This window comes from Gymnoscopelus braueri, assembly GCF_963280865.1.
Source record: "Gymnoscopelus braueri genome assembly, chromosome: 11".
In the NCBI taxonomy this organism is placed as follows: domain Eukaryota; kingdom Metazoa; phylum Chordata; class Actinopteri; order Myctophiformes; family Myctophidae; genus Gymnoscopelus; species Gymnoscopelus braueri.
In genome coordinates this window covers 41,922,603-41,950,102 of record NC_137613.1, presented here as the reverse complement: position 1 = coordinate 41,950,102, position 27,500 = coordinate 41,922,603, and the positions used below count along the sequence as shown (strand labels likewise).

Here is a 27,500-nt window from a genome sequence, read left to right as displayed (position 1 = left end):
ACTGAATACATTAACAGGCACCTAGAGCAGCACAGTGTCACATGATAACAGCCAACGCTGCTGTCCCCGTTGTAAACAGGCATGGTTCTGGGTTATTGTTACCACCTTAAACCTGGTGTCCCTATGTTGGGCATGTCATTATAGGTAAACACGTTCAGAAATGGAAATTGTATAAAATAGAGCTTGTAATATTCATGATGGCCCCTGTCTTCTCTATCTTGCTGTTCACATAGTTCCATAGAGACCTACTGTATTGCTGGTCTGTTTCTTAATTCTCTCGTAGTCCCTGCTTTTCTTACTTTGTTATTAATTATAACAACTACGTTTCTCATTATCACTCTGTATGCAGTTTATTTATCAAGAAACTATGTTGTTCCACATCAATTCGCAATCCGAAACATTTCAGAGACCCTGGAGTCACAGTAAAATCCCAGTGTTCATTTAACTCTGAAGAGTATACAGATTGTATCAAATGGACCCAAAGTACTTTGTACTTGCTTGTTCAGGAATAATGGCGGCAAATCATCTAAAGTGATTTTTTTCCTCCTATCCCCTCACTCCCTTCACCTTTGTATTCTCTCTTTTTGTCTCTCTCTTCCATTTCCTTTCTTTCCCACCTCCTCGCTCCTCCTCTCTCCCCTTTCATTGTCTCCCACCAGTTCCCATCCCGTCCAAGTTGAACGGTTCATCCCTGACGGCCCTATCACTCAGTAAAGAAGGTCTAGGTATGGGATCGGTCTCAAACCCAGCAGAGGTCTTCTGCTCCGTGCCGGGCCGTCTCTCCCTGCTCAGCTCCACGTCCAAGTATAAGGTCACCGTAGGGGAGGTCCAGCGACGACTGTCCCCTCCCGAGTGCCTCAACGCCTCCCTGCTTGGGGGAGTCCTCCGCAGGTGAGGGGAAACGGGAGACGTGAGGGTGTAACATGAGGTTGAGGTTTTATGAGGTTTTATTAGTGTATGGCCAGCCTGTGTGTGCAAAGATATTAACCACTTAAACCCTATGTACTTCACTGACTGGAGTCCCCCAGGGGTCTATACTAGGGTCCCTCCTTTTTTCCTCTACCCCAAACCTTTGCCGACAATAGCCAATCTACAAGCTCACAATGCGCTGCAACGCGTTTTGCTGAATGTTTGCCCCCAAAATAGGGACACTAGGCTTCACGTGGTTAAGAATAAAAATATAAACCCTTGCATCCCTATTCTGGGCATGTCATATTGGGCAAACATTCTACAAATATAGGCAAACATTATGCGAAAATAGCTGCGAAAAAGAGCTTGTAGATCAGCTATTATCGGCAAAGTGATAAACGTAGTGATAGACCCCTGGGGGACCCTGGTAAATGAAATATAGGGTTAAGATATGTACTGACTGGGTCAGCATGTGACAAAAGCAGCAATGAAGTTCAATAAGCCACCGCTTCAGATTACAAGAATCATTTTCCAGTTCCAGGCTGACAAAGTTTTAGAGAGCACACACTGTTCATATACACAAGAGTTAGAGAAGATAACACTACAGTACTGCTACAGACAGTGACCATAAGGAGACTTCAGCTCCAGTTCAAATCTAGTTGCCATGTAAACACACACACACACACACACACACACACACACACACACACACACACACACACACACACACACACACACACACACACACACACGTTGTATTAGCATTCAATCACACACAAAATGCATTCAAAGTTACATATACAAACAAACATACATATGTACATGTACATGCACCAGTAAATAAAGACATATAAACTGGCAGGCAAGTATGTGCACGCTTGCACGCACGCACACAGTCTGCTAAAACTGCTCTCTCTGTTTCCTGTCCTCCCTCAGGGCGAAGTCAAAGAATGGTGGCCGCTGTCTGCGGGAGCGTCTGGAGAAGATTGGCCTCAACCTGCCCGCCGGGCGACGCAAGGCAGCCAACGTCACTCTGCTAACGTCTCTAGTAGAGGGTAGGACACCCCCCCTCTCCACACACACACACACACACACACACACACACACACACACACACACACACACACACACACACACACACACACACACACACACACACACACACACACACACACACACACACACACACACACACTGAAGATGAGTGACCTCTATATATCTTGACAGCCAGAGACACATAATCACATAGAAATCGCATGATCAAGCACGAATAAACACTCAAAGGATGCATGTCCGCATGGACGCACACAACCTTGTACATGCATTCACACACACACGTACATGTAGACACACACGCACGCACGCACGCACACATGCACGCACACATACACACACAAGTCAAGAATGAAGGACAAAACAGATGAAATGCGCTCTCATACTCTTTCTCTCCTGGTTCTTTATTCCACTGGTTCTAAAAGTGAGGTTTGGGGACCCCCAGGGGTCCTTGAGGGGGTCCCAGGGGGGTCCCCTGCAAAACGAGGAGCCCTAATTTATTTCTCAGCTGTTCAAATCTACAAGCTCACAATATATGTGAGATTGTAGATCTGCTGTTTTTGAAAGATTTAGACAAATCTTGACAAATGTCTTGACAATTCTTCTCTTATGGGGTTACCTGGCACAAAATATTTTTTCAATGGAGGTCCGCGACCAAATACAAATATCAATTTGGGGGTCCTTGACATGAAATCCCAGTGTGAGGGATACGTTATATACCACTGTGTTCATCATCTGGAAAAAAAAGCCCTGAAACTGATTTACTGACCTAATTTGATAGAAGTATGCCTTGATGAAGTAATTACCACTGAGCAATATGTTTGAGAACCACTGACTTTATCCTATCCTTGCCATGTTTGTTTTTTTTGTAGGCGAGGCTGTACACCTGGCAAGGGACTTTGGTTACGTGTGTGAGACTGAGTTCCCAGCCCGAGCCACGGCAGAGTACCTGTGCAGGCAGAGCGAGCCAGACCAGCTGCCCACCAGACGCAGCATGCTGCTGGCCACCAAGTACGTGCTTCACCTTTAAATGCCTTCTAAACCAGTAGTTCTCACACTTTCAAGATTTTTCAAAAATGTTCAAAAATAGCGGATGTACAAGCTTGCAGATTGGCACAAAGTGACACGCTGTGAGCTTGTACATCTGCAATGTTTTGAATAGCCAACGCAAAAATCTCAAATGACACAGATGCTTTCCCGGTTTTAATGGGTTAACCACTTAAACCCTATATCCTTTGTTGACTGGGGACCCCCAATGGTTTATACTAGGCCCCCTCCTTTTATCCCTCTACACCAAATCTCTTCGGCGAAGGCAGCTTTTGAAATTTGTTTGGGTTAGTTAGTTTCACGAGTATATTAGTTTTAGGAATTGGCTAGTTTTAGTTTAGCTTTCATGGTTTTTCGGGTATTATGAGGAAAGCCTTGATTGATAGAAGCTGAAAAAGTTAGGATTTATGAGGCCTTGTAGATGGGATGGAGCTGCAGAGTCACACGGCAATTTCAAGAGAGAGTATGTGCAGAAGTACAAATGCGCGAATAAGAGAGGATTGTATGTACGAAAAAAAGAAAAAAACTGTGTAGTTTACAAATAAATAAATGTGCACTATATTTGGACAATTAACGTTGAGAAACAAAACCTTTGATGTCCCTTGAATTTTTGAAATGCTTATGGTTTGTGATTTGTCAAAGATGCCTCCGTTATAATCTGTACTTACTCACTCAATAAAAAATATTATTTAAAAAAAGTTAGGATGCCATAAGATGTGATTGTGGGAAAACTCAAACGAAGTGGATTTTACATGCAATTATATTTAGTTTCAGTTCGTTTTCTATCATTTATTTTAGTTCATTCTTTTTTTCACTTTACTTTTTATTTGTTTCAGTTAACTAAATTATGTTTTACCTTTTATTTTTAGTTAACCATTAAATCCTATACGTATTTTGTTGACGGCATCCCCCAGGGGTCTATACTCCTTTTTTCCTCTACACCAGGGATCTTCAAGGTGTTTCAGGCCAAGGACCCCTTAGCTGAGAGAGAGATGAAGCAGGGACCCCCACTACATATTGTATACAATTGTGTTGAAGATTAAACTTGTTCATACATTTCATAGATAGCTTCATAGATTTTCTTGACAGCACTATCATCAGTGTATGTTGAATTGATGTTAATGTGTATTTTCCAGACATTTAACCACTTAACCCTCAATACTTAGTAAACTTGACCTTTCATTCTATAATTAGTCTGCTCCTTTTTCCCTCTACAGTAACGTCTTTGCCGCAAATAGCCGATTTACAAGCTCAGCTATTTTTGGCTAAGGTCCTCAGAATAGGGATGCCAGGGTGGTTAATGTAAAAATAATTATCCTTTCATACAAAGATTTGGTGGCCGCCCTGTAACTCTGAGGAACCGCAAGGGTCCCTCTGTTGAAGACCCATGCTCTAGTCTACACCACATCTCTTTTTGAAAATAGCTCACAAGTGAGCTTGTAGATCTGCTATTTCTTTGCCAAATTTTCCCCTACTATGACATGCACAGAATAGGGATGCTATAGGGTTTGTGTGGTTAACTATAACAACCTTTGTTTGTATTTGCGTTTGGAGGGGAGGAGGGTGCAGCATGGCTTGAGGGGGAGGCAAGGATCATGTGATATGGTCACAGTGGTGGCAGTGTCAATGAGGGCTGTTAGCCCATTAAAAGTGAAAATATAAATCAAGTTTGAAAACAACAGTATTTTTCAAATACTAACCTGTATTTGCTTTCAACATTGTATGATATAATTTACATGTGGTGCAACTAATTGAAAAACTACAGCAAATTATTCTCTTTTTTTTAACCACTAGGGATGAACGATTTGGGAAAGATATCTAATTGTGAATTTTCAGACCAATACTCTGATTGCTAGTAAATGTGAAATCAGGTCCAATACAGTTTACACTTCAAAATACCTACCATAACGTTATTAATGGACAACATAAATTGATATTTAAAGGACCAGTGTTGTTTAGCCCATTGGCTACAATTTAGGAATACTTTACATTACTACTGACAAAGTTAGACAGTTTTCTATTTCTATTTTTGAATAATTACCACATTTCCTTACAATTTTAGCTCAAACTTCCAGGAGATAATCCCACCTTTATCTGCTTCTACAGGCAATATTCAAATTCCAATTATGAAGTCATGGACATTTTCTCCAGGGACTATTTTCAGAAATACTTTTTATTTCAAATCAATACATTCCTTCAACTGCATTAAAACCCAACAATAGTCTCTGCAAGTTGATTTGCATTCCATAATGAAATTAATGGAACCCAATGGCTTCTTGTAATGTCAATAAAATGGAAAATTATCATCAGTAATGTAATAGTATACAAATTCAAAAAATGCTAAACATGCTAAATTATATGGACATTTTAGTATACATTTAAGGGTGAAATCAGTATTATACTTTATTCATGGGTCAAACTTCACCTAAAACACTAGAATACAGATTTTGGACTTCCAAACAAGGCCGCAATTAATTGCAGCAATTAGTTGCAGCCTCTGTGATCTGTAAATTGCAGAAGTTCATATTGTTTTATGATGAACTATTCAGCCCTACTAAGCACCCTCTCCCTGTTTCCTTCCTTCGCTCCCCATCTTCTCTCCATTCTTCTCTCTCTTAGGGAAATCTGTAAGGAGTTTCTGGACCTCATGTCAAGTGACCGTTCTCCACTGGGCGCCAGCAGACCCACCCCGTGCTTGGATCCAGGCGTCCAGGGCAGCCTCACTCACTTCAGCATGCTCACCCATGGCTTTGGCACCCCGGCAATCTGTGCCGCACTCTCTGCCTTCCAGAGCTACCTGATGGAAGCCATCAAAATGCTGGACAAGGGAGAAGGCGGAGGGAAGAGCCACCACGAGAAGGAACTGAAGCACCGCAAATAGAGGAGGTAGATGAAATGGACAGATGGAGAGGTCAACATCAAGGAGGGACGGAAAAGTAGGGAGACAGGAGGGGACAAAGCTGACACGTGTCCCTCTGTGTCTCTGTGTCTGCCCTCCTTTGATTTCTTTCTAAAGGACAAAGACGGAGACCTTTGCCTCCCAGAGCCCCTGCAGTCCCTGCTGTTGAGAGAGAGAGCAGGGAAGTATGGTTTTTGTGCTGTTATGTCAGCCCCTCCCTCGCTCAAAATGACGCATGGACCTCTGTCAATCGCCAGTTTGTGTGATGGCATATACTGTACCACACTGTGGGCAAAAAAAATGACTCTTCGGGATGAATTTCTACGTATGGCTATGTTTTTCTGTTCATTTTTGTTGTTCCATATGGTATTTTGACCTGTGTTCGCACAACCCCTTCCTTTACTCATACACACATTTTGAACTGAGTGCGATCGGGAGCTCTCAGTGCTCATGAGAAGCCATATCCAAGACAACAACAACACATGCTCTTTGCTCCTCTGGAACGTTGGAAGAGTTCTAACTCCACCCCACTGGATGAGCGGTGAAGTGGGTGAATGGTTTTCTAGTTAGATATGTGGGGGGGTTGGAGTCAAAGGCAGCTAAATGAGAAAGGTGTTTTTCTTTTCATTTCTTTTTTGCTGTTATTTAATTTAATTTATTTTTTCAAGTGAGTAGGGATTCGTGTCGGTAACTTACAAAAATAATGTAAATCATTTTGTACTTCTGTGTATGTTTATTAATGTTATTACTGTTGTTATTATTATTGTATTACGGCATAAATGTAATATATTATTAAAGAATTAACAGCTGATAACAACAGTGTGAATTTTATGGTTTCCACTGATGCTACTATGCATCGGGAAATAATGAGAATTATCTATCCAGCAGCACCTTCCTGAGTTACAATGGGTGACATAGAATAGAATACATATTGTACACCTAATAGCATTGTATCACATAACGGAAAACACAAAGATGACAGCAGGCCATTGTATTTAAATTATCATGTTGCAATCACAAATGGTTACACAAAATCATTCACCAGATTGGCCTGTCTCCAATCTGCCTCTCTCTCCCTTTCACTCTCTCGCTCTCTCTCTCTGACACACACACACACACACACACACACACACACACACACACACACACACACACACACACACCGACACACACAAAATCACACTTAAGAGAAAATAATAATTACTGATGCAAGCGTGCGTACCCCAAGGGACCACTCAAGATTCAGAGCCCATTTACGCAGGACCCCAATGGGGTTGGAGTCATCCCCAGTGAGACACCAGCAGCAGCGGCAGCACCAGTGCTACTGTAGCATCCTGGCAGGCAACAGCAGTAACATCAGCGGTGTCACAACAGCAGCGGCCCTGAACATTGTACCTGGGAGAGCAGGGAGTTCAACGTGATCCCCAGCACACAATAAACAGAGTACCTCAGTTCCCTCTCAACCCATCTGTTATACTGTTATACAACGTGTTTCTTTTAGCGCTCGCCTCTCTCCGACTACACACACACACATACAAACCTATTTGTTCGTTGTTCTTTGTATAACCAGGATAATATACAATTAGTGTTTTCCGGAGACTACACACACTCTTTATTTTTTACTTGTGCTACTCTTACCTCCTTCCCTTTCTCCATCTCATCACCCCTGGTGTCAATTCCCCCCGTACCTTTATCATCTCCCATTCTGAAACCTACCTACCTACCCCACTCTTCTCTTCTCTCTCTCTGCCTCCCTCCCTCCTAACACTGACACTCAGCGGGGCTGCTCCCCATCTCTCTGTGCCTGCAGGCAAACATATGCTGCTCTTCCCGTCAGATTCCGGTGTGTTTGGGAGAGTAGGGATTGTTTAATGTTTATTAATCACCTGTCTGTGGTGGGAGGGGAGAGGAGGTGATGGTGGAGAGAGACACACAGAGACACACACACACACACACACACACACACACACACACACACACACACACACACACACACACGCACACACTCTCTCAAAGTGATACAGGTACACACAGGAAGTGATACACAGACCCACACACACTGGAAGACATATAGGGGTGTGCACACAGTAACTATTAAAGGAACATGTATACACTTACACCTAACAGTACACACACTCTCACACATACACATACACACACACACACACACACACACACACACACACACACGGATATCTACACTTTCTCGCTTGCTCACACAAACAGTATTATGGTGGTGTTGATGCTCTGAATCTGGCCCAGTTTTCCTCACCCGGCTGTATAACTGTATAGAAAAATAAAACGTTGGGATGTAAATATATAATGATACACTTCCATCCAATTAATTATAGCTATTCAATCTCAAGTATTTTCACATTTCTTTATCTTCTTCCCCATGCACACAGCTTCAGTGGTCAAATGAAGGTTCACTATATGACCAAAGGTCAGTGGACACGCGTTCTCATTTGTGTCTCTAATTAGTGCCCTTTGTTCTGAAATCTTAATTCTCCAACTACACTGACATTCTAATTGTATTACAATTTTGTGGCATTGGCAAGTTCATGGAAGGCTATTTCCCGTTTCAGAATGATGATCCCCCTGTGCCCCCCAAACAGAAATGGTTTGAGATCAGTGAGGAATAACTTGACTTTTGGAATGAATTGGAACAGATTCGAGCCAGGCATAATCACCCAACATCAGTGCCTGACCTCATGAAGCCTTACTTTGTTGTACAACGAATAGCTAAAATAGCTGATAAGACGATTTCACAATTGTGAATATTTTTTCAAATGTTTGTAAATGTTTGCCTATGAGAAGGCCAAAATAGGAACGCCAGGTTGAACGTGGTTATGCCCCATTTTATAATTCGTTGTACAACGTTGTCGCACAACAATAGCCCATCTACAAGCTCATATCATACTTGAGCTTGTAGATGTGCAATTTTTGCCATTGTGTGCAAATTTTCACTAGTATGACATACCCAAAATGGGACACCAGGTTGAAAGTGGTTAATGGTCTTGTAGCTGAATGGAAGCAAATAATGTGCATTGATATGGAGTTAGTGTCCCCTTATTCTGAAATGTTCAATCTACAGCGTTGGAACAACACTGCTGCAGTTTGTTTACATTATGGCACGTGGGAAAGGACATTGTGGGCGTCGCACATTATGCTTAACAGCTATAACTGTATTTTGAAAGTATAGCTTTACCAAAATAAGGAAATATCTCTTATAAGTTAACATAAAAACTCTCCATACTTTTAATCACATTTTCTGTAAACCTTTCTCAGGCCTGAAAATTAATAAAATAATTTCCTGTAATTTTACATAACTCAGACCTGCATAAAACGCAGTGTACATGCACAATATACACACATACTGTACAAACACATGACTTTAACATGCAGCTGAGGGCTGTGGTCTATGCAGAGATGAGCAGACTTTTTGTAAACAACATCAGAGGACCACAGGCTTGTATATCAACAGTGCACTTTTTATTGAAACATAAAGAGCAAGAAGGTCAATGGTACGAAAGAAACAAGGGTTTGAGGGTTGGTAGTTGAATAGGAATCGGTCACTTGGCGCCGAGGGTGATCTTCTCCAGGTCATGGATGCCATCCTTGTCTATCAAACGCACATTGAAGGAGGGAAGGTTCAAGATGAAGCGCTTGTTGAGCTGGAAGGGAGAGAGAATATGATGAAGAGATGTCAGAATAGTGGATTAATGACTGTCAAAGCATTAAGTCATCATTTGATGATTCATTGATTCATTTGATGGGGATGTGCCCCACGCGCACACTTTTGACATCTCACAGAGTGCCTTGTTAAAATGAGCAGTGGAGAAAACGGGAAGCTAAGTGAGCAAGCATCATAGACATTCACTAACCAACTTTAAATTAAAAAACAATTCAGACGTACTTCCGCTGCACACTTCTTCACCAGATCCACTGCTTCATCACGGGTCAGATCTATAAAAAGGAGATAAAAAAGCAATGAACAGAAAATAAGACAATTGAAATGCTGCATTATAGATGACAAAAAGAGATGAAATGGTTGTATCGCAATACATGGGAAGAAAGGGGTCTGCAAGGGTTTTGTAGAACCCCAAAAACGCGAGACAATATAGTACTCAGGGACAGAGAGAAGTGTTGGGTTACAACATAAAACTCAGATGGAATTGACATGCAGGTACTGTATGTGGGTTGTAGATTCTTTGCTTATTTTTCCTCCATGAATGGTCTTTGCAAGCAACCTTTGTTTGTTACGATACTGCTTTGTGTTTAAAAAAAGTATTAATACACGAAGTCAAATTTGGCCCAAATCACCAATAGCAGATCATCACCCATTACATATACATTGTTCAAAAGGCAAGGCCGATACGTGAGGTGCCTGAGAAGTAATGGATATGATTCTATAGCATCTCTTGTCACAGCATATCTGTCTGTCTCCTGGCCTTCATGTCACTCTCCACTGTGTCATATCAAGGCAGATCAAGTCTAACAAGTGGATGGCCTAGTAGTGGTTAGAGAGATGACAACCTAGTGGCAAGATCTCTGCAGTACTCAAAGTGTGTCAACAGCCACTAGCTAACAATGTCCTCCTGTCACAATGTCCTTGTATTTTTGAGCTACTGAAACCTGTCAGATGTTGCTTAAACTAATTTAAGATCAACAAGATTTTGTGATCACTGTTATAGTGTTTTGTCAGATTACAATAAAATATCTTGAACATAATTTGCAAATGTCACTGCCTAATACAATTCTAATAAAAATTATAGTACTGAATATTACAAATGTAAGGTGATATGTTATGTTATAGAGTGTAACAAGTTGGTCAATAGTGATCATGCATGCTTTTACCGTTTCCTTTCCATTTTCCCCCAATTGAAGACTTATTGCTACTGCAATGTAAGATTGGTGTGCAGCTATTTCAAGTATTTCAGTGCATCAGTAATGAAGGGCATTAGTTCCAATGGTCCTCGCAGTGAGGGTTTGACTGTGACATACAAAGCAACCACTTCATCCATGCTGCTGGTCAGCTGGTCGTTGTAAAAACAGTATTACTAAATATATGATATACAGTATTAGCATGATAAAATGACTGAATTGTGTTACTTTTGTGAGGACAATTGGAGAATAAAAGACAGAAATGAGTCCTTACCAATCACCATTGATTGATGAACGTTGATTTTTGTCCCAACCACAACTCTGCCTATATACTGTATCTGTAAGTGGTCATTTTTGGCACAAGGTGTTTTCTGGTTGCTTTGACCGTCCTATACGGATGGTAGACCCGCAAAATGCAATGCCACAAGGGCAGCATTTCAGGCTTCTCCAGGCAATGTATTTATCAGCAAATATTGTGGATTGTTTCATAGAATAGAAAATGTAGGTTTCCATGTGGATACAATAAAAAGCATTTTCACAAGTTACTTGTGAAAATGCAACAGGTTCAATTCATAAGTGACTTATTTTTAGCATCTTGAGGCTGGTAAGAAAAACATCTCCTGCTACTGACAGTGCACATAACCCAAATCATTCAGCGACGTGCAACTGATCTTAGCATAGCAGGTTGCTTACTCATTCTATAAAATGTTTCAAAAAAATATCTAAAATGTTGGATGTAAAGAATTTGCTGTATGAAGCATTTCACACATTTACTGACCTGGTTTGTAGTATTGATCGAGGATGGAGAGGGTCAGGTGTGCTCCATAGCCATGAGCAGCGAAGGGGGCTTTGGCCATAGCGGCCAAATAGTCCATGTAGAAGAGACCTGGACCATCTGCCTCATCATAGCCTGCCAGCAACAGGTTCACATGGTATGGAGTCTGGAGAACAAGAGATGGGGTTAAAATAGAGAAGGAGGTGGGACAGTGCGAATAGAACGGGCTGCAAGTAGAGTCTGTTCACACAGTAAATTCTCAGTGTTAATCTAACTCTAAGGGTGTACAAATGGAACCTAATTGACAAGTAAGGGTCTGAGGTAAAGGCCAATTTGGTTCTATTTGTACACTCTTTTAAGTTAAATTAACACAGGATTACTGTGCAAATGAACAGTAGTTCTGAAAACTTTTCAACTTGGGATCCAAATTGATTAAATTCTACCTCTGGGATGCTGCTGGGATACAATCTCACTAAAAACATTATTTTTCAACGAGAAACAGGCCCATAAGTGTCCTTTTGGTTCTGAACCACAGCCATTTCTGAAACGTAGAACTTGTAAATGTAAATTAATAATTCTGCCATGACTCTACTGATAATATTATCAGCTTTATGAGACTATCAACTGCCTAACTTAAGAACAAATGAAATGTGTGATTATGCCTTCATTCTTTAACCGCTGGCATCAATACCATCACTGACTTGCTCGTCTGACTGCAAACTCTTCTACTAGTTAGGTGCTATCCAGAACTTACCCTTTTTGTAAATAAATGATACTTTGATCAATAGTGAATGTTAACACAATATAAGTAACACAACGTCAGTGATTGGAGGTGGTCTACCCACTCCGCTATTGAGAAAGTGCTGCTGTCTGAAGCTCAAAGGAAAAATCTCCCCTGCCCAAGTGTGCGTTCTTTCTTTGTAAGTGGTAGAAATTTCATTTGCTGTGCGGGAGACCAGGGTTCGAATCCTAGGTCGGACATAAATCTCACGGATTGCCCAGATGACTGTAAGCCCTGTAGGCAAAGGTTACAAGTACAGTTTTGCCTGCTGCTAATAATTATCAGTTTTGCGACATTTTTAATGAGAGTTACAGCACACGAGTACATAAAAGAAAAGTCAAAGAGAGAGCGACGGAGTGACGGAGCACAGCGAGGTGAGCACCAAGTCACAGGACAGGAATGAGGGAGTGGGGGAAGGAGGGAGGGAGGGGAAAGGTGAAGGGGTGTCAGAGAGGACAGAGGAGGGAGCGTCACTGGCAGTGTGACATCTGTTGGGAGTCAGCACCCCTGTGGCTCTCTCCATCACCCCTGCCGCCTCATCTCCTCATCTCTACGTTCCCTCTTCCCATCACCCCCCCTCCACTCCTCATCATCACCCTGTGCCCGGGAGTGGCGCCAGCACTCATTAAAAACTTCTAAAGTCTTTTCTCTTACCACCATCCCCCCCTCAATATTTTATATTACATCTTTTATGCTTTCAGCTTCTTCATTACTCTACAACCCCCCCTCCCTCTCTCAAGAACACACATTTTGCTCGTTTTTAGCCGCTTTTCTTTTCTTATCAGTCCTTTTTTAATTTATTTTGGGGGGGGCATCCAATGGCCTGAATTGTAGAAACAGGTGTAATGGGCACTGTGTTTTGAAATCCAAACGGATAAAGTGTGACGATGAGTCGGTAATCTGTAGTGGTATCCTGCCTGTGAAGGCAGTGAACGGCAGACAAATACGCTCGCTTCAACATCACCCGAGAATGAGATCCAGTCACCTACAGTGATCACACAGTGAACACCTGCCCTCTCACTTCAATTTGTGGATTGGTCGATCTGCTTATTTGTGCGACTTGTGTTAGTTAAAGAGGTTTGCCCCAAGGGGAATGTTGACTGTTATGCTCCCTGGGGTTCAGGATTAAACATGCGTGTGTGTTAACGAAGCATGTGTGCATCCATGAGAAACAGAAACAGTCTGTACTGTATATGAAGGAGCAAAATGGGTGTGAATCTCAGTGTGACTGTGACTCTGTGTGTGTGTGTGTGTGTGTGTGTGTGTGTGTGTGTGTGTGTGTGTGTGTGTGTGTGTGTGTGTGTGTGTGTGTGTGTGTGTGTGTGTGTGTGTGTGTGTGTGTGTGTGCTTGCGCATGGAGAAGGCTCAGACTCGAGGGCCAACACCATAACCCCTTGGTGTGCCTGAGAACGCCCTGGTGGCATCACCCCCACCCACCAGACACCTGTCTCATTGGTAACAATGTAACAATAATACAGACTTGGCATCAAAATAACCTTCCCCATCCCTTCCCGTGTCACCTCAGAGGGTAAAGAGCAGCTTGTTAACCCAGCCACCTGAACTCACACTCAGCACAAAACAAGAATTTCTCTTTCTTCCTTTTTTGCTGCAACTGACTGCCGTACTCAAACAAGGGGTTGTTATAGCAGCAAACAAAAGGTTTGCCTGCGTTTTGTTATTGTGCACCGTTTTTCCTACTCATCTGAGTCACAGGAAAGGCAATATTATGAACAATTATTTAAATAGTGTTTTAACCACTTAAAGGGCAAGATCACTTAGGTAGAGGTTTGGGTTGTGTAGTTACCTTGCCATGATGTAACTCCAAAGGTGGAAAAGAAATTTAAAAAAATTGCCCCATTGATTAGAAATTGAGAATTAAAAATATGCTCCTCAATGACTTACATTGTACGCTGAAATAGCTCTCAAAGTCACTCTTTTCTCACGTGTACGAATGCAAACAAAGTTGATTCAGACAATATAGATCACCACCATTGATTTTGCCATTTTTAATAGGAAGAATACCCGGACTGGATCCGCGGATCCGGATCTTCAAATAGTAAAATCAACAGGAATTTAACATTTTTATTAAAAGAATAAACAGTATTGGGTTTGGCGATGTTCTATATTGTCTGAATCATTTGTTTGTGTTCGTTTACGTGCTAAAAGAGTGACTTTGAGAGCTCTTTTACCATATAATGTAAGTCAATGAGAAGCATATTTTGAATTATCAATTTCTAGTCAATGGAGCAATTATTTTTGATTTCTTGTCCACCTTTGGAGTTCCATCATGCCAAGGTAACTACAGAACCCAAACCTCTACCAAAGTGGTCTTACTCTTTAAGCCCTATATACTTCGTCCTACGACAAATAGCTAAAATAGCAGAGCTTGCACATTTGCTATTGTTGAAAATTCTGATATTTGTTGAAATCTTTTGCCAGTAATGACATGCCAAAAATATGGATGCCAAGTTTAAAGTGGTTTAAAAATGTCACGCAGGACTTACTCATGCAGTAACTCCTATTTGGCATTGTAATGCATTGTTTCTTAGCAGTACTACTTTGTGACAAAGAGCTATACAAAAAGAAGGTAATGAGTTTAAAACCACAGCAAGCTTAATCCCAAAACCCTTTCCCTCTTCTCTAACACGTTCCAGTGCTCCCTCCTATCCCTTCCTTCCCCTGCCCTCCCCACTCATTTTGCACCCTGCCCCAGGATATGTTCCCTTTATTGGCATTTCTCCCCAATCTGCTGTATTAATTGTTCATCTGTGCTGGAGCAGGGGAGTAGTGCGCAATATGGCACTAGTAATTATTTGTGCCCACTGTGTGCCCCATTCTCAAAAATATTGAAATAAATAAATAATAATAACCATTATGATGTGCCAGTCAGTGCAATGCAGCCTGCTTCATAGGAAAACTGGCAGATCGGTCTATGAAGGGAACAATCTGTCCCTTATTGCAAAGATAAAATATATAACAAGAGGACTGGCTCTATCCTGCACTTTGTGAAATAAAATCTAGTTTCAGGAATCAAGCTTTAAAACAAAGCAGCTCACAACACAGCTTTGCATAGTTTTTTACTGGTAATTATTATAAATTGTCAGTTAGGAAATAAATATCTGCCCCATGTCCATCTATTTATTTGTCTGTCTATTTGTGTCTGCCAATTAAGGTCGGAATTGTTCAGCCTATGGTTGAGGGCATCAGTTAATCGGTATACTGGTCACACAATGTGCAAATATTGCAGAGAAAGAGGCATTAAAACTGCAGATATGAATACAGCAGATAGCAGGTACTACCCACTAAAACTTTGAGCGTTGAACTCACTGTCTCCGCAGTGTAGATTTCATGTGCACCATTACTGATATTCATGCAGCACAGTTGGGGCCTCAGGTAATTGTGCTCTGCCTGTATTTTTTTCCATGTCTTTATTTCACTGCATCTCTTTCTTTCACTCTTTCTCTGCACATCTCTGTGAAGCTGGGCGTATGCAGTACTCCTGAGGTTAGTAAAGGCCCAGTTGTTGTTTTGGATGGCAGGCTGGTAGGTACACAGTTGTATGCGATAGCTACGCTCGCCTGCTCTGCAAGCGGCACGCTCCGCTGTATAAGCTAACCACACCTCCCTGAGGCCTCCAGCCACCGGGGATCACATCCTCTCTGATTAAAGGACCAGTCAGTAATTTATCCTGCAGGAATATCCCGTCAGATTTAAATAAATACCAACTGATTATTTCATAAGCCAGGGTTTGAAGCCCGGGGGTCAGAATGGAGATGTTTGGTGTCGAGGGGTGTGTGCGTGTTGGTATAAAATAATTTTAACTATGTGGAAAAATAGGCAGAATAAATACATATTAATAGCTTCGTAAAGAAAATGGGTTTAAAATGTATAGATAACACACTCTGCTTCAAACGAGCTAAACAGACAAAATGTAATTAACCATTGGTGTCACAGAGCATCATTCAGTGCATTTCATGTGCACCTCTGTTAGGAGTTGTACTGTATGCAAGGTGAGAGATTAACACCAGCCACAAACAAAATGCAGGTAAATTCTGGCTGCAGTTGGTTAGCAGTTAAACAACCATCCTTTGGAGCTCTTTACCAAGAGCGATGGTGGCCGGTAAATTTTGAAATTAAAAGGGACGCTCGGCTCTAGCAAAGCAAGTGCCCTGTCTCACAAGTAGTCATCTCTGTGTCCTAATTCTGTGTTCACACTAGCGGCTCAGAGTCACCATTTAAGTGTTGCTCAAGCCACACTGCGTAAATTGAAAAGGCAGCGTTAAATAATGTAGCACAGGGAACTGAATAACAGCAAGAATTAGATTTTATTTTACGGAACGGAGAAGGAATTGCAGGGAGAAATGGGGAGAGTAGAAATGATGAAACAAATACATGGGATTGATTGACACTTCACTGAGCTGAAAAAAGTTGATTCCAGCTCAACTTCTTTTGTAGCCGTCACGCTGGTCATGCAATGTTCATATCTTCATGTCGCTGGCTTCCAGTGAAAGAGCCTGTTGCTCTATCGCTGCTAGTGTGAACTCGGCATTAAATACCGTAAACCAAGAGAAGGATGCTTACACACCTGTCCTACACAATAAATCTGAAGACCAGATGTGAATTATCTTTGCTGCCTTGCCTCTACCTCTGAGCTTGTACAGAACAAACTGACCTCAGTGGAACTTTCACCAGGAACTTTTGTTTTACATTCAATGACATGCAAGAATCCCAATATCACATACAGAACATGTTCTACCTGAGACCAAGCTGTTCTGCTCGTGCGGAAAAAACAAACAAACACACTAAACCATCTTTGTACTACATCATTTGTAAATGTCTATACTCGGGGGGGTTGGTGAATATGAAATGGAGAGCATAGCTTGAGGTAGGTGTGGGATGCTGCGGAGAAACCGATACGATTGCTAAACACTCCCGAGGACCCAGCACAAGTGTTAAGTTCTATACACAGAAACCAAGAAACTCTACCGTGAGGCACAAAAGAATGAACAGTACATTTACAGCTCATGGCGAGGAATGAATTTCTAAATGTTAAAAACGTTACCCACCGCTGCACTACCCACATCCTTGACTGAATAATATAGTGAGGTCCTAGAGTCCTCACACACACAAGTAAGTGTGTGTGTGTGTGTGTGTGTGTGTGTGTGTGTGTGTGTGTGTGTGTGTGTGTGTGTGTGTGTGTGTGTGTGTGTGTGTGTGTGCTCCTGCTCTTTCTCACACTCTACTCCATCTGTGCCATGTTGTCTATTGGGCCCGGTTATGGCCCCGTGGGACTGCCCCCCACTCCCTCCATCCCCCCTGCCCCCCACCCCCCTCCTTCCCCACCTCCTCCTCTGTGTCCCACATTCCCTTCTCAGCCACACTAATTGTTTTTTGTAATTATTTTCACCCTTCTGCTATTGTGACAGGCAGCGGCTGCACTCTTCGTAACAGATTAGCTCACCACACTAGAGATATAACGTATGTGAGTTACAAAAAAATGAGACACAACACCGCAAATTGTGTACATGTAGCCTACACACGAACCACTAAATAACTGTTGCATAACATGAAAAAAAATAACATACATAACAGATATCCAAATTGGAAACACTATAACTAGAGTCTGTTTTGCACTTTAGAGAGCAGGTTAAATTGCCAGGTTTTTCTAGTCACAATGTACCTAAGGCTTAAGCCATCAATATATTTAATAAATTGTTTTGTGGTACTACCTCATTAGCATTTCCTTACACCTGGTCTAGCATTCTGTGGCCTAAAACTGTGGTGCTGTGACAACGACCCCCCCCCCCCCCCCAGCAACACAGACATACCCAGGGGAGGTGGTGGTTTGGGGTTTGGCATCACAGCGAGTGTTACAGGAGCAGGTGTTGTCTACCCTTGAGACGTCGGTGATAGCCAAGTCACCAAATATCACAACAAATTGACAAATGTACTTGGCTCCGTCAAAATAGATGTGTCAAATCACTTTATAGGAGGTGTAATTCCAGTGCTTACGGTACTACTTGGCTGGCCAACTGTATTTGGAGCTCCAAATCCAAAGCCATGATCGATTAACTAGCGGACAATCTCCAGTCTCTCTAGTACTATCCCTCGCATCCCTGTTTGCTCACAGTACACAGAGTAGGCATACGAAGCATTATCTTTATGTTAGAAAATGCGGTCAGAGACTGCAGAGTGTTGGTTTACTATGGTAGTTGGTTAGATTTAATTTCTTTTGATTATATTTCAGATAAAGTGTAGAGAGACAGGAAACTGAGGGCAGAGAGAGGGGAGCTCTAGCTTAGAATTCTATGAATGAAATCAATATGCTGCATTGTGCAATGTGCTGGTAACTACATACAGGAGTCAATTCAGATTTTTTAAGTTGTCGTCACTGACCGTGTCTATCTAGGGACGAGTGTTAGGAACGATTAAGAAATGCTGAGTCAAACAGGAAGTGTGAGTCTTTGACTGCCCAAGCACTCATCCAATCAGCAGCATCACTCGGGTTTACCAATCTCTCAAGACAGTTTCTGCTAACAGCTGAATCTGTCGGCACCACTGCCTTAAGCATGTAGTGTTGTTGTTAATAGTAATAAACACAGAAGCACCTGGTAGGGAGTGGACTAAGAAAGGGGAGGAGTCAAACCGAGTTCCTGTTTCTACACAAAAAAGGAGGTGGTGCCCCCAGAGGTAAAAAAAATATGTATTTTCTTTCTTTTTTTTACTGAATGGGTTCCCAGATTGAGTTAAAACTTGTGTCACCACAGAATAGTGAAATTAGAAGTAATTCATCTTCAACAGTTTGCATGGTAAGTTACATCTGCTGCGGCCAATTACCTAGTTTCACTAATGACATTTGGAGGGATGGTAGCGTTGAAATTGGCTAGTCTAGATCCCATAACCTGAAGACAGCCATGTTGTCGGGCCTGAACTCATTCCAAAGCTTTAGGCACAATTTACTATTTGGTTGTCAACCACTCACCCCTGGTATATTAGTGTGGGGAATCGGATAACATACCCGGGGATGTGTCAGTGTGCCGGCAAACTATATGCAGGCTTTCGGATGAATACGCACTCTGTATGCATAGTGTATGCATAGTTAAACTTTTTGCATAGTCATCCTGTTGGCGTGTGGTATGGTCGTGTGTATCGTGACAACCCGGTCATTTACGACCCGGCGTCGAATTGTTACCACAACAACCATGAGAAGTCCATGTTTACGTTATTTCAGCTAAGCTATTTGTGAAAGTTTTTGTACGTGTCAATCTGCGTGCGATTGCTATGGAGATGATACCCAAAGCGCCCCTCAGCTCATAAAATGCTGTGTGTGAGGACACAGCTCCTAAATCAAAGTCCTTTATAACTTTGTAGCTGTGAGCCAGGTCTGCCTGAGCTGGCGTCGTCTGTAAAGTCCACTCAGCGGCTACTGATCCCAATCCCATGGCCTGCGGGGACCGTAACCATGACAACACACTCACAGCCCATAGGCCGTGCCCACACGTGTGCAGTAATTTACAGATCCTATAGCCCGCGGGGAATGTAACCGTGGCAACAGAGCCCAAAGCCTGTTGCGCCCGTGTGGAAGTTCAGATCAATTGCTCACTCCACTGAGGAGAAAAATGCGGATCAGACAGACAGAATGACAGATATTCCTTAAATTAATAGTAGGATGATGCTCAAGATAGAAATTTAACTTTTAATGAGCAATATATATCCCCTCTCCATCTGCCCTAGGTTTTCTGTCTCTCCTACACTCTCCTTTAGCCCGACCCATACACGACAGGTCTCTTATTACCCCCGGTCTCAGTAACTTCTGTGTTACGCCCCCTTCTGTGACGCACGTGGAACTGCTTCGCCCCTACTCATGCTTCACATTCTAGGAGGACAGCACTGCTCGGCGCTAGCATTACAAGGGGGGCTGAGTCGGTTCTGGCGAACTTGAGCAACGAGAGGCACCACCGACCGAGCCGTTAGGCGAGCGAATCGCTGTGCTGTAACTGTAACCCCCTCCCCTCCCCCAACTACTTCCTAACTTACAATTAGGGAATGTAGTCTGTTTTCACCAAACGGGCCGAGTGGTCCGCCTTGCTGGGGGCGACTAAAACTATACCTAAACCTAACCTTAATCCTAATAAAATGATTTGCAACGCGAATTATATGATAAACAGTGCGATTTGACTTTTTTGACGACATCTGTGTCTGCAATTATGCAGCCAATGTGTCGATTTTTTTTTACCACTTTCAATCTGCAGTCCCTATTTTGGCAATGTTATAATTAGCAATATTTGCAGTCGAGCTATTACATGTGAGCTTGTAGATCGGCTATTTTTTTAAATCTTTGAATAGGGCTTAAGTGGTTCAGTAAAATTAGATTGAGTTTATGTGTGTATTTTATACTTACTTGTTCATTGCATAATTTAAGTTAAATGTTCTTTTTATATACTATATAAAACATGGCAAAAATCGGGATCGGATAATCAGACGCAAAAATCTGGCATCAGTCAGGCTTTCTGAATAAATCAGTAAATGCCAAAAAAGGGGAAACAATAACAAAAGAGATGATGGATTGGAATTATGGGTTTCTGTACAGATACATCGGGTGAGTTAGTTACCCTGCTTCGAAGGTAGTCTGCCAGGTTCTTCCGTGTGAAATTTGCAGCTGCTGCTGGACTGAGCTCATAACCTACAATGTGATTGGAAACATAGAAATCAGTGCAATATTTATCACAAGTCCAGATATGACTGTTCTGAATTTAAACTTTTTAACAGAATGTCCTGGAATACATTATCTGTTATGTTCTGAAATAACTACAAGGAGCAATTTAATATTTTCCTTTTCGGAACCGTCCATTGTCAGCCTGCACATTAACCAATGAAACCCTATATACTTTGTTGACCAGGGTCAGGCCTTTTTCCCCTCTACACCAAATGTCTTCACTGAAAATAGCTGATCTACAAGGTCACAACACATAGCAAATTATGCAACATGTGGTGAGCTTGTAGATCTGGTATCTTTAGACGAATGTTCGCCAATTATGACATGACCAGAATTGGGGGTACACTAGGGTACATGTGGTTAAAACCTAAACCATTCGTTGTTGTAGACTGGGTCGCTCGTCACAAATAACTTACTTGCGAAAAACGGGCTATTTAAAAAAATCAAGTTAATTTCTTATCATTAAGTTAATTACTTAAGCATTAATTAAGCCCAAGTATAAATTAAGCTTAATGAGACTAATGGCCTGTGCTCCTCCAGCCAAATGTGTGGAGATACAGTACTGAGTTGGCCTACTAGCAGTGTGCAAAGACATTTGGAACGGATCAGTCCAGTGGTTTGCAAGATTAGCTCCCTACACACACAGGAAAATGTGCATGGACCAACTTACGCATTACAACTTAATTTTGACTGCCACTACAGTAGAGGGCCTTACCATTCCTGATTTTGTAGAGTTGAATATTCTTCTGGATATATTCTGCAAACTGTACTGTGTCTCCTGCCTCTCCCACGCACAGCAATAGAATCTTCTCGCTCAATTTGAACATCTTGTCATGGTCTGAAAGACAGAACAGATATGATTGTGTTACTCCCATTACATGGATGGAACTGACTGAGTGAGTCAGTCTGCAGTTCTGACTGCAATATAATATTAATAATAAACTTTATTTGTATAGCAGCTTTCATGACATGAAATGCAGCTCAAAGTGCTTTACAGAGCAAGAATACCATTACAGAAAAAGTACACCTAATTTAACAATAAAGCAAAAAAGGAAAGCAAAAGCATAAAACATACAAGAAAAAAAGGCAGTGAATGGGGAGTTTGTCACAGTTTTGGAGCCAGGAGGGAGAAGAGTCCAGGTTACAGTTACAAACATTTATATTTGGCCATTTTGTTAGAGCTGATGTCATCTAGTTCCTTCCCACATAAAACAAATATCTTCAATTGACTTTCGTTTTCACTTCTCTCACAACCGCCTGCTAAGCTCTTTATCTAATGTTTTAATCAGCCAGACAAAATAAAACAGCAAACACCAGTGTTTTAAAAGAACTAACACGTCACGTGTAATAACAGAATGACAAATGAGCAGCACATAATTTAATATCCATCAATAAAAATCAATATCAGTTTGAATAACTGACTTTTACTTATTTTTTAAAACGTATTTTTGCAATGTGGTATTGATACTTTTACTTAAGTACAATATCTATGAGTACTTTTGCCACCACTGAAAACCAGTATAAATCAGATGTGTGTGTTCGGTTAGCCCGGTGTAGCGGCTAAGCTAACAGGTCACATAAACACACCGTTTTTCATCTGGAGGATGCTGTGGGCTGCGACCGTATCGGCTGCTACCAGGATGAAGTCTGGACCCTGGATCCCGATCAGGTACTCCATTCTGTCTGTAGGAGGTTGTTATAAACTAACGTTTAATACAAAAACCACTGGAGATTAGCTAAACAACTGGATCCTCGCTTGTTCAGATTATTACACAGCAAAAGTTGGATGAGCGTCGCTACGGTGATGACGTGTCCCGGCGGAAATACGAGTCTTTTTCGTCAGTAGTGTGCGACGCGATGGACTCAGGCAGGCAGCTGTTGCCATGTCCGCTTATTATAAGCGACTTTAGGCTTGTTTCTAAAGTGTAGTTGCTTATTTAGGCTTGTTTCCCCCAAAAAGTTATTATTATTTAAACCAGTGGTTCTCAAATATTTTCATGAAAAAATGTTGTGCCAGGTAGCCCCGTACCAGATTTGTGTTGTTAAAATATTCCAAATATTCAGCATTTTATTTCAAGATGAAGTAGATCTACAAGCTCACATGTGACGCGTTGTTGAGCTCTAGTGGCCTATAGTTGCTCATGAGTCATGCCACTAGTGCTCTAGCCTCGATCTCCAGGATTCTATTTTTAATTTTTGCTACTAGTACTCATGTGGCGTAGTTGCTTCTTTTGGGCTTGTTTTCCTAGACCTGGCTGCTTGTTTGTCTCGCAAAACCTGGCAACACTGCAGACAGGCGGGCGATTTGAATGGTTTGAATCGACTGTTGCTGATGTTGACTGAGTCTGTGCTGTTGAACTTTCTACTGGCATAAATATCTGCGTTACGAGGTCTGTTGTTTCGTGAAAATGAACGAAGACGTGCCTCAGTGTGTGACTGTGGCGGGTCAGTCTAACAGCAACGAGCCGCCGCAACGAAGACGATCCGCGCGGCTCACTGCTTCTCCGCAGAATGTCGGTGTTGTTGACAAAATGGCGGCAGTTGCCGTGAAACGGTCCATCGTCGTGAGGAAGATCGAACCTCGCAAAACGGCAGCCGTGGTGATGGTGGCCTCGGAGAAGAAGGAGCACAACGACGAGCAGGATCAGAGAATGTCTGAAGGAAGGAGTACTCCTCAGACTATTGGCAGTGTTGTTGACAAAATGGCGCCGTTGGCAGGTCTGTTTACTGTTGCTATGTGTTGTTGTTGATGCTTCTTGTTATTTGCCTTGTATTGCTGTACACAACAGTACCCTTTTCTTACTCTTTTACCTGTAACTCTGTAACTTTAACTGGTGTGCCGCCTCTGAGTGACTGAATTTCCCCTGCGGTATAATAAAGGTATCTATCTATCTATCTATCTAGGTGCTGTGAAACGATCTATTGTCGTGAGGAAGATTGAACCCAGGAAAACAGCAGCCGTGGTGGTGGTGGTGGCCGAGGAGAAGGAGCACACCGAGGAGAAGCAGAGGCTGTCTGAAGGGAGTCTTCTGCGGAAGAGACCCAAGCCCTCCATCATCCCGGATCCGGGTCCCCCCACCCCTCGGGTCACACGGGCCACGCCGTCTCCCAGACCGCCCGGTGAGAAACGCTCCATCGTCGTGAGGAAGATCACGCCCAGGAAAACGGCAGCCGTGCTGGCCTCGGAGGAGCACGACAACAAAGAGAATGAGGAGCAGAGGCTGTCTGAAGGACGTCCTCTGCAGAAAAAGCCCAAGATTTCCACCCCGGATCCGGGTCCCGGCCACCGGGCTCACTCACTGAAGAAGACCGCCATGCCGTCTCCCATCCTGGCCTCCCCACCCCGCCCCTCCGCTCCCCCTCAGTCCCCAACACCAGATCGGGTCTGGTCACAGAAGGTGCGTCGGTCCTACAGCCGTCTCAGCGACCAGACCATCAACAGTCCCCCCAGCAACCGTGAGAACCTGTTTGGATTTGACAACATGAAGACCCCAGAGGTGATCCGGAAGCCTAATAAGACCGTGGTGCTTGACATTTCCAAGTCTTTGTCTGGTGTGAATTCTTTCACGTCTTGGCTGGAAGGAGACGACTGTTCTCCGTCCGTCCCTGCACCAGATCTAGACATTCCTGGGGTTGTCATGGTGAAGGAGAAGAGGAGAAGGAGAAAGGTCCAAAAGATAGACCTTAAAGCAGTTGATGTCCTCGCTGCAAAGATGAATGCTGAATTTGACGAGGCAGAAGGATTTGATCTCTTTGTAGAATAATTCTTATTGATTGCAGAAGTAGGCCCCCTGATGCCAAATACAATAATTTTGTCATTACTGGAGTGTAAAGAAAAATAACAGAGTGAAAGTAGCATTGTGTATTTAAGAGGGACACTCAATGTTTGCTGCAATGTACTCTAAACAAGTTGTTGTTTGTTTTTTACCTCATGTTGAAAACTGAGATTGTGTGGAATGTCATTTCTGTGGCAGTTGCATTTTACAAATTTTCTTTAATTTTACTCAAATGTTGTTGATAAGCAAGTTCAGTTTAGTCATATAGAACGTTTTGATGTCCAGGCATGTTTATTCAAGAATCCCATCCCATTGGATTTATTTTTTGTCGGTTCAATTGTTGGACATTTACAGTCTCAAATTGATTTATACAAAACTAGTTTTGAAGCTCTTAATGTTCTTTTCTGTCGACACTAAACCTTCAAATGTGTCAGCATTTAAAAGTGTTGTGAAATAAATAGTATTAAAGGAGTAGTTCACCCAAAAAATGACTTGTTTTCTATCAATTACACACCCCATGAAGCGTTGAATTCATTGCGACATTCCCAAGCTGACCGGCGGAAAGATGCTAATGGCTCCGGTAGGAGACTCAAAGGAGAGTCTCCAACCGGAGAGACCGCCGGTCATCAAATTATTGGCTTAGGAATGACACAAAAACAAAAAAATCTCCATCAATTGAATGCCATGGGGTATGTAATTGATAGAAAATAAGTAATTTTTGGGTGAACTACTTTAAGGTTATTTTCCATTCCCAAACCCTCAGGGATCTATGTATGATTATCACATTCTCTAAAATAATCTTACATTTACTGAGGCTTTAAGAGGACAATTGCTGTTGAACTGGGATATTCTGTAATTTGTCAAGTTCATACATTTCTGTTTGTAAATGTTAAATAAATAATACCCATTCAAAGTCTATAATAGATTGAGGACCGCACAGTTATTTGAAAAAATCTTGACTTATCTAGCTAACGACTCATTTTGTGTCTAGGCCTATATGTTAAATCCTTTATTTATATATATATATAATATTACATGTGTGTGTGTGTGTGTGTGTGTGTGTGTATATATATATATATATATATATATATTATACAGATACACACATACAATCACAGTTGTAAGGGTACAGTCACCTAACTTTGATTCTGCATATGTGGCTGTCTTTTTGCAATGGTTTTCAATGGGAACGGAGTGTTGTGTTGCCATTGCGCGGCTTTCCATAAGAAAACGCTCCGTTCCCATTGCAAAAAGACGGGAACAGACATTAGTTAGGTGTGAGCGTAGTCTAAAACAGTGGGTGAAATTGTTTTATTCGTGCATGCTCCATCGTTTTGTAGAGTTCCGTGAGAAGGTAGAGTGAGAACAAAGGGAAAGAGATAGAAAACATGTTAAATGGAACAAATAAAATGTGAGAGCAGGTACATGATATTTAGAACATTTATTGAGTAGTTTAGTTACAGGCAACGTTTCAACCACTAAAGGGTCTTCATCAGGTCTGATACATTACATAGAGGAGGAGTGTTTTATACAAGAAGACCGGTACGTCACAATAAGAAAATGCAGAAAAACACGGTGGCATAGCAGGTCTTTGGTTAAAAGAATGTCAAAGAGGGCCAGAGCATATGTTGAAATAGAGAGGTAGATGTCACATGGTATCAAGCATGTTTCACAGAGTGAATATATTTTTTAACATTTGCAGTGAATGGCATGGTGTTGGATCAGAGGTTAGCACTGTTGCCCTGCAGCAAGAAAGTCCTGGATGGCACCTCCAGCCACTGCCCTTGACCAAAAGGCATTGGCTTTAGAGCTGGAGCTGAAGATGGTCCATGGGAGTGGCTGCCCACTGATCCTAATAGGATGGATGGGTTAAGAGGACGGTCTGGACGGACTCTGTATAAAGACACTTGGCAATAAATAAATGTAACCACTTAAGCCTATATACTCTGTCTTATGATAAATAGCAAAAAAAGCAGATCTTACAAGCTCACAACACATTGCAGTGTGTTGTGAACTTCACTTGAGTATGTGCCATGCCAGGAACACTGTATGATGGTGGAGTGATGGTTTATTCCAACCTGCCAGACCCACCAAAATGTAAAAATCCCATTTGAGTCTGAAGTTTTTTTTACATCTGCTGAGAACACATAGTGTTTTTGCATGCAGATATGTTTTGTGTGTGTGTCAGAAAAAGAGATAATGAGCATATTCTTGTGTTTGCCAGAGTCAAAATCCACAATTTGCCATTTTTGGTTGTGCAAAAGGTATACTTTTTCTTCCTCAAGTACGACCCCATGTTTATACCATTCATTTTGCATTTAACCTGTGAGAGAGGCAGCTTTTTGCTGTGCAGAACGCTTGCGTGTTTGTGAGAGTCAGACTGAGGCAGCCTTTGTAGACCTGTGTATTTTTTAACAGGTTGTATGTGTCTACTTGTCACAATGAGTGAAAGTTATAGATGCAGCAGCAAAGTAGGAGTGTGTTCACACGCTACACTGTCAAAAATATTGAGTGCTGGTAACAGTTATTGATTTACAATGCTGCTGCTGTGTGAGCATGTCTGTATGCATGTGTGCATCTGTTTGTTGGGTTTGCTCTTACTTTGGTTTGCTGCCTTTTGGATGCTGGGTATTATACACTCATTTTCATATTTTTCCTCT

At 42.0% G+C, this 27,500-nt stretch overlaps 3 protein-coding genes across 3 annotated transcripts in view; 2 read left to right on the top strand and 1 right to left on the bottom strand.

The window, feature by feature from the left end:
• The window catches only part of tfap2e (transcription factor AP-2 epsilon), a gene marked incomplete at both ends in the record, with an annotated part of 14,687 nt that extends 8,797 nt beyond the window's left edge, over positions 1-5,890 (top strand). The window contains 4 exons of the mRNA XM_080442283.1: positions 660-891; positions 1,846-1,964; positions 2,835-2,973; positions 5,629-5,890. Of these exons, the coding sequence (XP_080298409.1) occupies positions 660-891; positions 1,846-1,964; positions 2,835-2,973; positions 5,629-5,890 (752 nt within the window). The remainder of the gene's footprint in view (positions 1-659; positions 892-1,845; positions 1,965-2,834; positions 2,974-5,628) is intronic.
• A 3,488-nt stretch (positions 5,891-9,378) lies between these two features.
• Positions 9,379-22,868, bottom strand: psmb2 (proteasome 20S subunit beta 2). Its single transcript, XM_080442456.1, has 6 exons — positions 22,652-22,868; positions 21,780-21,902; positions 20,961-21,031; positions 11,571-11,733; positions 9,825-9,874; positions 9,379-9,582 (listed from the first exon to the last, which is right to left on the bottom strand). The coding sequence occupies exons 1-6, from the start codon at positions 22,740-22,742 to the stop codon at positions 9,481-9,483; spliced, it is 600 nt and encodes a 199-aa protein (XP_080298582.1). The 5' UTR covers positions 22,743-22,868; the 3' UTR covers positions 9,379-9,480.
• A 498-nt stretch (positions 22,869-23,366) lies between these two features.
• Positions 23,367-25,734, top strand: cdca5 (cell division cycle associated 5). Its single transcript, XM_080443424.1, has 2 exons — positions 23,367-23,782; positions 23,969-25,734. The coding sequence occupies exons 1-2, from the start codon at positions 23,473-23,475 to the stop codon at positions 24,826-24,828; spliced, it is 1,170 nt and encodes a 389-aa protein (XP_080299550.1). The 5' UTR covers positions 23,367-23,472; the 3' UTR covers positions 24,829-25,734.
• Positions 25,735-27,500: the final 1,766 nt, after the last annotated feature.

Excerpts from the sequence above, each read along its gene's own strand:
- psmb2 (XM_080442456.1), bottom strand. The coding sequence starts at position 22,742 with ATGGAGTACCTGATCGGGATCCAGGGTCCAGACTTCATCCTGGTAGCA. Across the intron at positions 9,875-11,570 it reads CGATCAATACTACAAACCAG|ATCTGACCCGTGATGAAGCA; the intron begins GTCAGTAAATGT and ends TCCTTTTTATAG. Across the intron at positions 9,583-9,824 it reads TGAAGAAGTGTGCAGCGGAA|CTCAACAAGCGCTTCATCTT; the intron begins GTACGTCTGAAT and ends TCTCCCTTCCAG.
- cdca5 (XM_080443424.1), top strand. The coding sequence starts at position 23,473 with ATGAACGAAGACGTGCCTCAGTGTGTGACTGTGGCGGGTCAGTCTAAC. Across the intron at positions 23,783-23,968 it reads CAAAATGGCGCCGTTGGCAG|GTGCTGTGAAACGATCTATT; the intron begins GTCTGTTTACTG and ends CTATCTATCTAG.